The sequence below is a fragment of the Scardinius erythrophthalmus genome, assembly GCF_964197995.2.
Source record: "Scardinius erythrophthalmus genome assembly, chromosome: 10".
Lineage (NCBI taxonomy): Eukaryota > Metazoa > Chordata > Actinopteri > Cypriniformes > Leuciscidae > Scardinius > Scardinius erythrophthalmus.
In genome coordinates, this window is record NC_138230.1 from 38136087 (window position 1) to 38152745 (window position 16659).

The 16659-nt window shown below is 39.5% G+C and overlaps 1 protein-coding gene across 1 annotated transcript in view; it reads right to left on the bottom strand.

The window, feature by feature from the left end:
• csmd2 (CUB and Sushi multiple domains 2) overlaps positions 1 to 16659 on the bottom strand; it is a 323103-nt gene that overhangs the window by 209640 nt on the left and 96804 nt on the right. The window contains 1 exon segment of the mRNA XM_081376365.1: positions 736 to 930. Within this exon segment, the coding sequence (XP_081232491.1) occupies positions 736 to 930 (195 nt within the window).

A 16659-nucleotide genomic window follows, 5' to 3' on the forward strand; every position in this document is an offset into this window, starting at 1 on the left:
TAAATATTTGATTGTTAAAATTCAGAGGAAGCATTGGCAAGAAGGGGTCTCTTTCTGGCATTGCGTGCCTGAGCATGTGTGTCTTTACGTGGGCTTCCTGTCCCCCAGCCCGGGCACAGATGGCCCTGGTTCATACTGGCCTGCGAGAACACACTCACACTCGATCTGGAGACCGCAGCTACTCATTGCCCTCGCATATGCACTAATACATTATACATGCTATTATCTGTGGAGTACTTTGTCCTTGTTTTATTAACTGCAAGACCTGTGTATGTTTTTATGAGACTGTCATGAATATGTGAATATGCCTCTCATAAAATAAACGCATACATACAGTATACAGAGTTCACTTATGCATATTTATGAGCCTGTGCTTTGCATCAAACTGACTGGACTTAAGATGTCAATGGGGGCTCGCATCATGTTAATATTTGGCCGCGAACTGTCAGCATGTTTTCAGAGTATCATGACGGAGAGCATTTGGATGTCCCTTCCCCTCAGGCAACGGCTAACACGCTATCACATGACCCCGCTGTCTTACACAACACGCCTGTGCGGCTTTCACACGTCGGCAGGTATCACCTCGGGGGTGTCTACTGCGTCTCATCCAGGAAAAACAGAACTGTGCAGCCAACCTGCAACTAAATGCTGGGAAATCTGTCAGCCCTGACACAGACACTAGGTAACCTTTTCTTGAGACTCTCTTGAGGAGGTTCAGTCCCAACCCGGACTCACCTCGGCAGTACGGCAGGGGGAAGTCCCAGGCAGCGGTGCCGGAGGAGGTGGCCAGGCATGAGAGCACAGTGTGGCCCTCCAGCACGTAACCCAGGTTGCAGCTGTAACGGATCTTGTCCCCGATGTTTAAAGTAGAGCCCTGCTGCATGCCGTTGAGCAGCTGGCCTGGATTTCCACAGGTGTAGCTTGGAAGGGCTAGAATGGGAGAATGAAACAAAAGAAATGTTTTAAACTGTTTTTCATATAATATACTACATATCAGAGAAATCCACTGAGATTTTTTCATGCTAAAAGTATACTATTGTTAAAACAAATTATATTGTCTAAACTTCATGTCCTTCATCAGAAATATTTTTAACATTTTTTGGAAATAATAATAAAATTCAGCTTTTCCACCATAGAAATAAATTGCATTTTAAAATGTATTACAATACTAAACAGTCATTCTAAATATGTAGTACTTTAATAAATGATGTGTAAATAATATTTAAAATAATGATAATAATAATAATTTTAAAACGTAGTGTATACGTTACCAGCAAAGTGTGTAATCCGGCATTCTATAGAATGCCTAGGTAATGTATAGAATTAGGTAATGTATTTTTGGCAAAAACCATCAGGCATTCTATACATTGCCTAGGCATTCTATACAATACCGGGATTTCACACTTTGCCGGTAACATACTGTATACACCCTGAATTAATATTATTAGCATATTTTTATCTTCCAAAAAGTTTACAATACAGAATTAGGGTTTCAATTTGCTGTAATAGCATGAAGTTAAATATCTATAATGTCATAACTCCTAAAATTATGGAAAATTATGGTGTATACAAAGCATTACTGAATTGTTCAAAGTGTAATATTCAACCCATTTACATTAATACAACCCATAACAAAACATTGTAATTGACCCATTTTGACAAAACCTAATTTGTCAAGCTTCAAAATATTTATATTACATCAATGTATACAAGACATATTGACATCAGTCTCAGGCAAGTCAGTTCTCTAGGCGGACATTTTGGGGGGAAACCGAAATCTTTTATACAAAACCTTTGATCTAAAATCTATTATACCACCAGACTGCCTAACCTAAATCCAATCTGTTCAGTGATTGAGTCTCTTCGGAAAATTTGGACTAAACCGCTCAATTGATATGGATTAGTTTTACAATCAATCTCTTTATGAAATTCTTGAAGTGTCAAAGTGGTAGTTGTGTATAGCTGTCAATGGAGGGACAGACAGTTTCATTAAAAATATCTTTATTTGTCTCCCAAAGATGAATGAAAGTCTTACAGGGTTGGAACGACAATGAAGGCGAGTAAATGATGACAGAATTTTCATTTTTGGGTGAACTATCTCTTTAAGTCTATTCAATGATCTGTTTTGACCAAGAAAGCTATGCTAATGCAATTTAATTTGTGGGTATACAAGCGTATACACAAAGTGCCCATACTGGAAGATAATCTCTCCTAATGGCAATGACCTGTTAGCAGGGAGAGTGCACTGCAGTGGGGAAATCTGTCTCAGTAGTGCAGGGAAACAGAGGCAGCGAGTGAGATAGGTGGGCTGACTTCTGATTACATCAGCACTGATTAGGAGAGCAGTTTCGTCACTGCACATGCCAGAGCATGTGAGAGCAAGATGTTTGTTGCGCACACACACACGTACTTATGAGCATACATATTAATGAACAGTAATGCAGGTGAGAGAAATGTACACTTGAGATTGTGTGATTTTAACCAGGACTGAGTTGAGTGCTCCCTTAAACATTAATTAACTTGACTGAACGAGTGGCATGGATATGAGCTAGAATGCTAACTAGATTCACCCGTCGCTGGTCCACCAGAACTGTTCAAATGAAGAAAAACCCTCCACTTACTCATTCGGATTTTGCATATACATAAATCATGAATTCATAACAGTTCTCTCTTTCTTAAAAAGAAATCCCTACTGGCATTGCGGAACTTTAAGTATTCTGCACAGATCCTGATGCTCCCTCATACACACCGTTCTCCCCATGGTCCCACTGCATTTGTCATCTTCAGTCTATAACTCACAGGACTGACTGTGCCACCCTTGCAGTTTGACTGCTTTAACCATTTTAAATGTCGCTATATCCTGCCCGAGTGCTGAAACAGCAAGAGATGGTTCTCGTGTTACGTCTGCATCTATGACCCTCACTCCATTTCTCTTCTCTTTGTCTCCATTTCCACTGAACCAGAGATAAAGAGAGAGAGGAGAGAGAGAGATACAAAAAGAAAGTGGAATATTGCAGCAAATGCTGTTCATGTAACTTGGTGAGGAAAGAAATTCAATTACATTTTTTTTCCCCCTTCTATCTCTAATAAATAATATCATTTAAGGACAAAATCTGGTCCAATTTACAGCTAATTCTAGCCAGAGAAACCATCTGACCGACATGTAAAGCAACCAGTTGAAGATATGTGCTGCTTAGACCGACACTGAAAAAAAAAGAAAAATCAAATCAAATAAATGCTGTTCTACTGAACTTTCTATTTATTAAAGAACCTTAAAAAGAAAAATCACGGTTTACACTATATGCAGCATGATTGTTTTCAACATTGATTATAATAAGAAGCATTTCTTAAACACCAAATCAGCATATTAGAACGATTTCTGAAGAATCATGTGACACTGAAGATTCTGTTTTGCCATTTAATATTAACATAGATTTGAGATTTTTTGATATTTTAAACTGTAATAATGTATTAATGTATTTTTGATCAAATCCTCTTATCCTTGGTGTGCATAAGATACTTTCAAAAACATTTGAAAAAAATCTTACCAACTTTTAAATGGTTGTGTATGTACATACAGTATGAATAAATGTGTCCATCCAAAAGTTATAAATATACTATTATGTACATATTACTAGAAATATGACTCATTTCTTTTATCTATCAAACTTGCTATTAATGCCTCAAACAAAACTCTGCTAAATCCAATGTTTATATTCTTCTCAAAATTGCTCAGTACAGCAACACAATACATCTGAGGCTAAGATTGCGAGAGGACAAAAATGGCAAGGTGAATAAATATTGTTGCATGTGTTCGCAATAATCAAAGCACCCATAAACTGCCTACCACGCAATATATCAACAGCAGATTCTAGAGAACTGATTTTATGCTGATGAGGATTGATTTGTTTTACCAGCACAAAATAACCGAAGCAGCAACAGACATAAATGATAAGTGATTTGCAATAGTGAGAGAGCAACACCACATACAAAAAGGAAAACTTATAGTTACCTAGAACAGGGGTTTTCAAAGTGGGGGCCGCGGCCCCCTGGGGGGCCGCCAGGGGGCGCCAGGGGGGCCGCAGCAAGTTGGGGAAAAAAAGTGGAAAAAAGTAAAAAAATATATATTTATATAAAATATTAAATATTTGCTAATATGAGTATTGTTATGAAATAACATTATAATAATTTGTTGCATAGCCTATCTTAACATTATACTTTTAATGTTAATATTTTAGAGATGAACTGATTGATCGGCTAGTGACAAGAATTGGCAGATTTTCACGTGATTTTCAGTCTGACATATGCTGATTCAAATGCACTCGGGCGCCGCATGAATAACATGATCGCGCAACATCAGCATCACACATGCACACAGAACGCACATGTAGGAAACCTTGTGAATTACGGCCGTTTCAGACCGCGAGCGGCGCGCGAGCAGCACGATTTTTTTTCGGCGTGCATGTTCAGTGAGTGCATTCACACCGCGAGCAGGAGCAGCGCGTGAGCGTCAAGCAGGAGCGTCGCATGAGCAGTAGTGAACGGAGGGTTTCGGCGCCGAGTCTATTTTTGCTGCGCTGCTCACGCTCAATTAAAGTGAAGGCACACTTTTGATGGACAAAATAAATATGATTTCACACAAAAAGTACCTAAAATGCACATATTGCATGTATAGTGTGTTTGAACAAGAACTGGAGTAGGATTTTTGTCTTCATTTTCTTTTCTGACATAGCCTACTAAAGAAAATGAAGACAAGAATATTTATAGAAAATGTATTAATTTAAACTTGTTTTTATTAATTAGTTTGGGTAAAAGTGGTGTTTTATTATATATATAGGCTATATTAGGGCTGGAGGAATTAACGCGTTAATCTTTGCGATTAATTTGAAATGTTTAACGCGTTAAAAAAATAACGCATTTAACGCAGCACCTTTTTTTTGCCTCGTTTTAATGATTTCCTGTTGCGGCTGCTATTAAAAAGCCGAAAATACGTGGATCGGGTTTCATTCTTGAGCAGCTTTAATGAGCGGGTCTTTTCCGCTCCGTGTGCGCCGCCGCACTCTCCGTTCCGTGTGTGTGTGTGTGTGTCGGCGCGCTGCGCGTTCTGCTCTGTCGTTCACGGCCCAAACGCTCCAATCATGTACCGATCACGCACTGGAAAAGCAAGTCCGCTCAAATAAGGTGAAATTTCTCTCTAGACTTCTGTTTGCTGCGCTGTTATGCATGCTGGGCAACAATGTTAAAGGGATAGCTCACCCAAAAATTAAAATTCTGTCATTTAGGCCTAGCCTACTCTCCCTCAAGTTGTTCCAAACCTGTATGATTTCCTTTCTTCTGCTAAACACAAAAGATGATATTTTAAAGAAGGTTTGTAACTAAACAGTTGCTGGTCCCCATTGACCATAGTATTTTTTTTTCCCCTATATGGAAGTCAATGGGGTCCATCAGTCGTTTGGTTACCGACTTTCTTTAAAATATCTTCTTTTGTGTTCAGCAGAAGAAAGAAAGTCATAAAGGTTTGGAACAACTTGAGGAAGAGTAAACGAGGACAGAATTTTTAATTTTTGGGTGAACTATTCCTTTGAAATGACCTGCTCTGATCACATGCTCTGTGTAATAGCTTTTTTAGGACTATAGTTTATTTTTATAATTAGTAAAAAAAAAAAAATCTTAAATTGATTATGTTGATTGATTATTGAAAAAGAATAATACATTGATATATTGATGTTTAATATTATTTTAATATAGGGCTATTTTCTGTTCCTTTTTTTCTGGTGATTCTAAGTTTTAATTATTGATGATTACAAGTTTGGAGGAAATGCAATTAATTGCAATTAATTACAGCAAATTGTGCAAGTAATTAGTTATTTTTTTCTAATCGATTCCCAGCCCTAATATATATATATATATATATATATATATATATATATATATATATATATATATAATATTTGTGTGTGCTGTAAAGTGGTAAGAAAAAATTAAATCAGAATCGACTAAAATCTGTATCGGCAGGTTAAACTCAATGAAAAATCGGAATCTGCCTTGAAAATTGTAATCGGTGCATAATCTTTCTGGTATCAAACACCATCACATAATCTGATGTTCACCTAGATGTTTTATTTATTTATTTCTACACGTGCCGTAGTATTGTCGATGGGTTCAAAAACACATCCTGCAAAAGGGGGGCCTTGGCCAGAACCTAGTGGTATTTGGGGGGCCTTGGCATGGAAAAGTTTGGGAACCCCTGACCTAGAAAGCACTGACTGTCTGTGACTTATACAGTCACATTAACTAGCACATATAGGCTAGGTTATGAAAGCTGCATGTTCAAGCACATAAAAATGAATATGAAAGCGCTGGCACAATCCGCTCTGACACGCCTACCACTCTCCATAGTCTATACTTTAAAAGTGACATTGTGAAATTGACCCCAACACACTAGCACATTAGCTCAATAAGCAGTTTCTGCTTTGTTGAGCAACGATTCAATCAATGCCTCTCTGTGCGTGCACAATTACCAGGCAACTGCAGTGAACACTCATCACCCCCTGCACACAACGGGCAAGACATGCAATCTTTTGCAAATCCCACAACTCCTTCTACATAGAAAAGAGTATTAACGGCTTCCAATTATAGAGAAATAAAACACATGTATGAGTTCCACCTGAAGATAACTGCTTATGTAACCCCTCCGGGTCCTACTCACCAACGCCTAGCGGGACTCAAATCAAACTGCACTCTAACAAGAACACTAAAGACCGCAGTGTCTGGCGTCAGTCGCTAGTGCGCCTCTTGATGCCAGGGGAGTGAGGTTTACTCCTCATAAGTCACAGACAGTCAGTGCTTTCTAGGTAACTATAAGTTTTCCTTTTTGTATGTGGTGTTGCTCTCTCACTATTGAAAAATCACTTATGTCTGTTGCTGCTTTGGTTATTTTGTGCTGGTAAAACAAATCAATCCTCACAGCTCCTACTAGCTGGACTCTGTTACACTCACTCCCCTAAACCTAATTCCCATCCGGGTCACGGCACCGATGTAACCCATCCAGTCCTACTTGCCCCTCTCCGATCGGGAATAAACCGGCGTCTCCGGCAAGGAAGGCGGGCGCACTAACAAGGACTAAAGACCGCCGTCTCTGGCGTCAGTTGCTAGTGCGCCTCTTGACGCCAGGGGAGTGAGGTTTACTCACACAGCTCCTACTAGCTGGACTCTGTTACACTTAGCTGTGCATGACATAAAATAGACTTTCAAGTCAAATGTTTATTTGTCTCCCTGGTCTTTTATGCTTCTTCATGTACTTTCTGTGAGACTGTTAAGCACAAAATATGAACGCATTAAAAAAGCAAAAAAAAATAAAAAATAATAATAAAAAAAATCTTCATCATGTTGATCCAAACCTGTATGATTTCTTCTGTGAAACACAAAAGGTTTGAGTGTTTTTTTTTTTTTTTTTTGTTTCGTCCATACAATATAAGTGAATGTGGTATATGTTGTTTGGACACCATCATTCTTCAAAATATCTTCTTTTGTTTTCCACAGAAACAGTCAGTCATACAAGTTTGAGGTACAATTTCTGTTTTTTATTTTTTTGTATCAGACTAAAAGACATTAAAATGAAGAGCATATATATATTTTTTTTTGTCAAAGACATAAATGTGTATTTTTGTTTATGCCCCAGAGAAAAGGCTGTTAAAATTAAGCATCAAAATGCAATTTTGTTCAGACGATTCTATAAATGGAACCTGATGGTGGAACTTTTTAAATACAGTTTAATTCTTCTTTTGAGGTAAAACCTTCAGGGATTTTTGCTCTTTTGGCATACAACAAAAAATAAGTAAATAAATAAATAAATCTCTCATTACTCATAAATCAGCAAGTTGTGAAGTTACAAGCTATACTTAATCTAAAAATACTTTAAACTGTAACCTCTCCTCACCCTCGACCCCCAACTCTTCCAACTACCACATAGTTATTAAGAGACAATACAGGATATGTACTGTACCGTTGAACTACCAAATAATTATATAAAAAAAAAAAAACATTAAATTCAATTATTTATTTCAAATAATGTGAGAAGTTACGCAGTAATAAATTAAAAATTGTCTTCAATGAAATTACAATAACTGAATAAGAACAATAAATGAATGTGCCTAAACATGAGAGTTCATACTTATGCAATTTTAAACACATTAATTTATTGTTCTTATTCATTTACTGTTTTTTTTGTTTTGTTTTGTTTTTAATAAACCCTTGATGCACCAGTTCAGATCAATGTTTTTTTTTTTGTTTGTTTTTTGTCAATTATTCATATTTCTGCATCAAATACGGTCTATTCATAATGTTCAAATAGTTGAAAGGTTTATTTTTTAGTTACGTTTTCTGCATATTTAAAGTGCAAAGTCAACAGTGGCTGCTGACATCAAAATGAGTCAGTGGCTTGTGAATTTGCAGTTAATCCAAAGGAGTGTTTGTGAAATTCATCAATATTCCATCTCCAATGAGATTTTCTTCTCTCAGTACCCTGAGCCACAAGGGCTCTGGTCTCTTTGCATTTCATCTAGACCTGGTTTATCTCTATGTTCTTAGTACTGTAGCTTGTGTCAGCAGAAAAGCAGACACCGAGGTAGTGTGTAGATGAGCTTAATAAACGCACAATTTATATACCCAATCAGGGTTGAAGGTGTTTGTCTCACTTTGAATGGTCACTAACATTATATGCTCATAATTGGCTTAACATCTGCCTAGAGGAAACCTGCTTTGATTCTTCATTCTGTGTAGTTGTTATTTATATATTTATTTACTTATTTATTTATATTCTTCAAGCAAAGGCGAGATGTGCGACGAACAGCAGGATTTCAGAGCCAATTAATTGGTAGTATGGCCAGCTCATAATCACATTTGGCTGTGGAAATATTCACACACACACACACACACACACACACAACACACAACACACAACACACAACACACAACACACACACACACACACACACACACACACACACACACACACACACACACACACACACACACACACACACACACACACACACACACACACACACACAGAGTATAATTGTGATTGGGATAACTGTTGCAGAACAAGGAAAATAAAAGCCTATAAAAATGCAGTGAACCAAGTTTCACCTTCCTAAGAGAGTACATACAGTGCTGTTAGTAACAACCTGTTGCTGCAGTGGACAAACCAAAAGGCCATAAAATATTAATAAGAACTCAGATAGACCTCAAACTTCAAGATTGTGTACACTGAGTACTTTAAGACATGTGGAACAGAATACCCCCAAAAATTTGGCAGTCAGAAAGTGACAAGAAAACAGAAAGAACAGGGGCCATGAGGAGCAACATCTCTTCCAGGAGCGAATCTAGAATTTCAGTACGAGTATGAGGTGTAGCTTGACATTTCTTGTTTTATGTTAGCAGGGTCACAGGTTCAAATCCGAGTCGACTGATCATTTTAAAATAAACTACTAAAATCTCCATCAGTAATGGTGGCTTATTTGGTTGCACGTTATTTTGTGATTTAGGCAACTTTGCAACATGACCATGAATCTAATTAAAAACAAACAAACAAAAAACATAAAAGATATACTAAAATGTAATTAGTTAACAATTCCATAATATATAATTATATAAAAAGTATTATGCTCACAAAGCATGCGTACAATAAGGTTCATTAGTTAACATTAATAATGAACTGCACTTATACAGCATTTGTTAATCTTTGTTGATTTCAACATTTACTAATACTTTATTAAAATCTTGTTAACATTAGTTAATGCACTGTGAACTAACAGGAACAAACAATGAACAGCTGCATTTTTATTAACTAATGTTAACAAAGATTAACAAAAACAGTAACAAATGTATTGCTCATGGTTAGTTCATGTTAGTTAATTGTTACGGCCTCAGCCTTATGGGTGTTGCCTGTGTGTATTTGTGTGTTTGTTTCGTTTTCTAATTGGGGGTTTCTTTCTGAGTGTAGGCTCCGCCCTTGCGCACCTGTGGCCCGTTGCTCTGATGGCTCGTGCTGAGCATATAAGTGGAGTGTGAAGGAGGGTGAGACACGCGACGGTGACTCCGTGCGTGTCATGATGCCTAGCCGCTGGTCAACTCAAGCTGTGTTCTTTGTCTTTTGTGCTACTATTTTGTTTCTTTTTGTTAGTGTTTGTTATGTCTGTGTTGACTTTAGTGTAGAATAAATGTGTGTTTACATGTGAAGAGAGAGAAAAATTGAGAGACGTGAGTTTGTGCAGTCATTTATTAGTCTTAATAAATGTTTTAAACTGCTCTCTGCCTTGCGTCTCCTTTTATGTTGCTGAACCCTTTTGAAACGAGCATTTTGACAACACGGGTTCGTAACATAAATGGGGGCTCGTCCGGGATTTTGTCGTCCAGGATTTGTGTTCGAGTAGTAGCAATTTGATTGATCTAATTTGATTCAGGTGATCCATATTCTCTGGTTAGAAAGGGTAAACCAGCGGGGCTGTGCTTAGCGCCAGTCCTGACGAGGGTTTATTGTTTATTGTTTTTCTTTGTTATTTTAGTTTGTTGTTTTTGGAGGTATTCCGGGGGAGAGAGCGATCTCTTAATCTGTACCCTCTGAAGATTAGGTAGGGTATAGTTAGATTAATGGTGAGGTAGGTAGGTCCAGAGAGTGTTGGATCATTCTGATTGTTTTGCGTTTTCTTTTCTTTAAAGATGGCAACGTTTGAGTTAAATCAATTTATAGATCAGCCTAGTGTTGAAATATTATAGACATGTCGGAAAAATGATTTGTTTCTTATTGCTCAACATTATGAGATTTCTATCTCTAGAACACTGCGTAAAGAAGAGTTAAAAGCTTGTTTAGTGGCTAGTTTGATTACTAAGGGGGTATTTCCTTCTGAGATTCTTCCAGCAGCGGAGTTGACGGCACCAGCTGCAGGAAGTTCGCCCTTACGTGTATTGAGTGGTATTCCAGTGACTCCAGTGACTGTGGCTGGCGCGGAGGTAGGTCCGTCCTTGTCAATGCCTAAATTTGAACCTCTTTCACTTTCCACCGAGGCATCACCAGGTTTGCATTTAGATTCACGTTTAAAGATACGTTTAGCACGGTTACAATTAGAGACTCAAGATAGAGCTCAGGCGAGACAAGATGATTTGAAGCGTCAGATCGAAATGTATCGAATTGATGCAGATACAAAAGTGCGACTGTGGGAGTTGGAGTTGCAGGCTGTTCCAGAAGTCCCTAAAAAATCTACTTTTAAAACATCTAGTTTGAAGGGTAATTCTGAGACACCGGCTGGTCCGTCAAATTCGAGTATTAATTCTGTCTCGGCTGGTACCGCATCTGAGTCTGTAGTAGCGCCGTTTTCGACACATTTTGACGTGGCTAAAAATATCGCTATCGTTCCACCCTTCCGTGAGAAGGAAGTTGAAGCGTATTTTCAGGCGTTTGAAAGAGTTGCAGGTGCATTAAGATGGCCAACCGAGGTTTGGGCACTAATGTTACAATGTAAACTATCAGGTAAGGCACAAGAGGTGTGTGCATCTCTCTCGTTAGAGGACAGCGTGCAGTATGATGCCGTGAAAACTGCAATTTTACGAGCATATGAATTAGTTCCTGAGCAATATCGACAGCGATTTCGTACCACGAAAAAAGGTACGTCTCAAACTTATGTCGAATTCGTTCGCGAAAAGGGCATTTTATTTGATCGGTGGATCAAAGCGTGCAAGGTAACTGATTATACTTCATTGCGAGAATTGTTGCTGATCGAAGAGTTTAAAAACTGTGTTCCGGAACGTACTGCGTTGTATTTAAACGAACAAAAAGTCAGCACGGTACAACAGGCTGCTGTGTTAGCTGACGAGTACGCATTAATGCACAAAACTGTGTTTTTTAAGCGTTCGTCTGATTCTGGGGGTCCCTCATTAAAAGAAAATGAAAATCTTTCTGATTCAAAAAATAAATGGGTTCCTACCAGTCCGAAGTCCAATAGAGAGTGCGGTTATTGTCACAAAATGGGACATATGATGGCTGAGTGTCGTACTCTAAAACGGAAACAAGAGCGACAAGAGTCCTCATCGTTTCAGCCTCGAGGTTCTGTTTTGGTGAAAACTTTGTCTCCATCATTCTCTGGTTTTCCTGCGACTCCTGATAGTTGTTTTCAGCCTTTCGTGTTCGATGGATTTGTGTCGTTAAATGAGAAGGTCGAAAGCCGAAAACCTGTAAGAATTCTCCGTGATACCGGAGGGTCTCAGTCCTTTATATTATCAGATATTCTGGATTTTTGTGCTGACTCGGCGTGTAATACAAGCACGATTGTGCAGGGTATTGAAATGGGTTTTGTTCCTGTTCCACTTCATCGTGTCTACGTTTCTTCTGATTTAGCATCTGGGTGTTTTGAGGTTGCAGTTCGTCCCTCTTTACCTGTGAAAGGTGTTGACTTCATCATGGGAAATGACATAGCTGGAGGTAAGGTAATGCCGGTAGTGCAAGTGGTTGATGTCCCGTGTAATGATTCGCAGGCTGATGCACTTGGTAAGAATTTGCCAAATGTGTTTAGTGCTGTGGTGACGCGAGCACAAGCGAATCGTGACATTCAGGAAAGTGATACTCTTGGCGATTCTGTCTTTTCAAATATTTTGAAAACTGATGTTCTTCCTGACTCTCCAGACTCGTCTAAAACGACTTCAAGGTCATCTGTTTGCTTTGATCTTACCACTGACTTGTCTGTCTCGCGTGAGACTCTGATTGAAGCTCAGCGAAATGATCTATCATTAGACAAATGTCGTGCGAGTGCTGAAAATGACAAAATGTCGCTGTGTAACCATCAGTTTTACTGGAACGATAATGTGCTCATGCGTAAATGGAGTAGATCGTTAAATTCTGAGCAGCGGGAAGATTGGAATGCGGTGCATCAAATTGTGGTACCTTTAAAATATCGACCGCATGTTTTAAGTCTGGCCCATGACCATCCTTGGTCTGGACACCTAGGGATAACTAAGACCTATAACCGGGTGCTCCAGCATTTTTTCTGGCCAGGCTTAAAATCTGATGTCGTGAGGTACTGTAAAACATGTCATATTTGTCAGGTAAGTGGAAAACCTAATCAGGTGGTACCGCCTGCTCCTCTCTGTCCTATTCCTGCAGTCGGCGAACCATTTGAGCGCGTTCTAGTTGATTGTGTGGGTCCACTCCCTCGGGCTAAGTCTGGTTGTCAATATTTGTTGACAATCATGTGCGTAGCTACACGTTTCCCAGAGGCCATTCCGTTACGGAATATAACGGCTAAAACTGTAACTAAGGCTTTAACGAAGTTCTTCACAACTTTTGGGCTACCGAAAACTGTCCAAACGGATCAGGGTTCAAATTTCGTGTCGCGCGTTTTTCGTACATCATTAAAGGCTCTTGGGGTGTCTCACGTCGTATCGAGTGCCTATCACCCTGAGTCGCAAGGAGCTTTGGAGAGGTGGCACCAAACATTAAAATCTGCGCTGCGGAAGTATTGTATAGAGACTGGGAATGAGTGGGATGATGGAGTCCCATTGGTTTTGTTTGCGGTGCGTGAGGCGCGACAGGATTCGCTTGGGTTTAGCCCGTCAGAGCTTGTGTTCGGACATAATGTCCGTGGTCCTTTGAAAATGTTAAAGGAGGAATTTCTCTGTAATGATTCGTCTGCGAAGCCCAACGTCCTTGATTTCGTATCACGTACTCGTGAACGTTTGCACAATGCGTGTACTGTGGCGAAGGAAGCACTTTCTCTGTCACAAAAGAAAATGAAGAGAAATTTTGATAGGAAAGCAATTGTGCGTAATTTTGTTCCAGGAGAGAAAGTTCTAGTGCTGTTTCCCATTCCTGGATCCTCTCTCTCTGCGCGTTTCTCCGGTCCTTATGTGATAAAAAGTAAGTTGAGTGAAACTGACTATATCTTACACACTCCAGAACGGAGGCGAAAAACCCGTTTATGTCACGTGAATATGATGAAACCATATTTATGTCGTGTTGAATCAAAAGAGAACACTGAGAATTTGGTCTGTGAACCGGTGACTGAGTTAACCACTGAGCATGTTTCACTGCTAACTTATGCTTTGCCTACCGACACCGAGGATGATGGGTTGAATGTATCTTTGGAAGCTTTTAAAAGGAGGATGTTTTGAGAACTCTGAAGTTTTATCTTCGCTTCCCTATCAACTATCTTATCTCTCGCCTGAACAGCGAGAAGACGTAATGAAGCTGATAGATAGTTTCTCGAGTTTGTTTAACGACGTTCCTCCCGGTACTAATATCATCCAGCATGACATCGAGGTCGGTAGTGCATTACCAATCAAGCAACAGGCTTATCGTTGCCCAATAAGTAAGAGAGAAGCAATGAAAAGTGAGGTTAAGTATTTATTGCAGAATGGTTTCGCTGTCCCGAGTAATAGTCCATGGAGCTCGCCGTGCGTTCTCGTACCAAAGGCTGATGGGTCTTTACGTTTTTGTACTGACTTTAGAAAGGTAAATTCCGTCACTGTGGCTGATGCTTTTCCGTTACCGCGAATGGACGATTGCATTGACAGTCTTGGGGGTGCGAAATACATCACTAAGTTAGACCTTTTGAAAGGTTATTGGCAGGTGCCTTTAACCGAGCGCGCTTCTAAGATCTCCGCGTTCGTAACCCCTGATGCTTTTCTGCAGTACACGCGTATGGCATTCGGTTTGCGAAACGCACCAGCAACGTTTCAACGTTTAATGTCTATCGTGTTAGGCGAGGTTCCTAACTGCAATATCTACTTAGACGATGTGGTAATTTATTCGTCTACATGGGCTGAACACATGTTGACTTTACATGACGTGTTTCGCCGATTAGAATCTGCTTCCTTAACGTTAAACCTAAAAAAATGTGAATTTGTGAAGGCTTCTGTCACCTATTTAGGGAAGCAGGTGGGAAACGGTCAGGTACGGCCAGTGGACGGAAAAGTGGCTGCTGTCCTCAGCTACCCAGTACCTACTACGAGGAGAGAACTACGTAGATTCCTGGGGATGGTTGGGTACTACCGGTGCTTTTGTAAAAATTTCTCGAGTGTTGTTGTCTCTCTAACGAAATTGTGTAGTCCTAAAGTTTGTTTCAACTGGACTAATGAGTGCCAGCAGGCATTTCTCTCTGCAAAATCTCTCCTTTGCAGTGCACCTGTTCTGTCTGCTCCAGATGTGACTCGTCCATTCCAGCTTGAGGTAGATGCTAGTGCGGTTGGAGTGGGAGCTGTCTTGCTGCAGGAGGGTGCTGACGAAATAGGCCACCCAGTATCGTACTTTTCAGCTAAGTTTAACCGTCATCAGTTGAATTACTCAACAATCGAAAAAGAGACTTTAGTTATGTTGTTAGCATTACAACATTTTAACGTTTATGTGGGGTCTAGTTCTTCTCCTGTCGTTGTTTACACGGATCATAATCCGCTGGTTTTTCTGAGCAAAATGTACAACCATAATCAACAATTGATGCGTTGGGCTTTAATGGTTCAACCATATAATTTAGAGATCCATCATAAAAGAGGATCTGACAACGTGGTTGCAGACGCGTTGTCTCACGGATTAGTTTAAGCTTTCTGTGTGATTTCATGCAGAATCAGTTTTCTTTTCTCTTCTAAGGAAGGAAAAGAAAAAAAATCTGATTCTTCCTTTAGGGGGAGAAGTGTTACGGCCTCAGCCTTATGGGTGTTGCCTGTGTGTATTTGTGTGTTTGTTTCGTTTTCTAATTGGGGGTTTCTTTCTGAGTGTAGGCTCCGCCCTTGCGCACCTGTGGCCCGTTGCTCTGATGGCTCGTGCTGAGCATATAAGTGGAGTGTGAAGGAGGGTGAGACACGCGACGGTGACTTCGTGCGCGTCATGATGCCTAGCCGCTGGTCAACTCAAGCTGTGTTCTTTGTCTTTTGTGCTACTATTTTGTTTCTTTTTGTTAGTGTTTGTTATGTCTGTGTTGACTTTAGTGTAGAATAAATGTGTGTTTACATGTGAAGAGAGAGAAAAATTGAGAGACGTGAGTTTGTGCAGTCATTTATTAGTCTTAATAAATGTTTTAAACTGCTCTCTGCCTTGCGTCTCCTTTTATGTTGCTGAACCCTTTCGAAACGAGCATTTTGACAACACGGGTTCGTAACATTACCTAATGTTTAATAAATGAAACTTATTGTAAAGTGTTACCACAAAAAGTGACTACATAAGACAAAACGATGCAGGTAAATAAATATAGACATAAATAAAAGGAATTATGTGACGTGCATCACTGCACAACTTCCACAGCTGCTGGCTAGCTATGCATTTAAAGACTATGCAAGCTGCTAAAATGACACCAAGTTTGCCTCATTTTATATAAACACTAAAAACAGAGATGAAATTAGCTTTAGTGTGGAATTTTACAGCTATAGTTTAATTAACTTTCAACAAATGTGAAGAGAGCTCATTATATACTTTTCGCTTAATCGCCTGTTCTTCTCTTCACCATTACCACGCATTTTACCATCGGCCCTCTAGGCTTTTCTAAAAGTGCATGGACCCTTATATACATCTTTCTGTGACTAAGGTTGCAAACGCCACCTCGCTAGGCCAGGCTGCTCTTTCTCTCTTTGATACATGCTCCTCAAGCACACTGAGGGCCAATTCGCTTAATCTGGAGG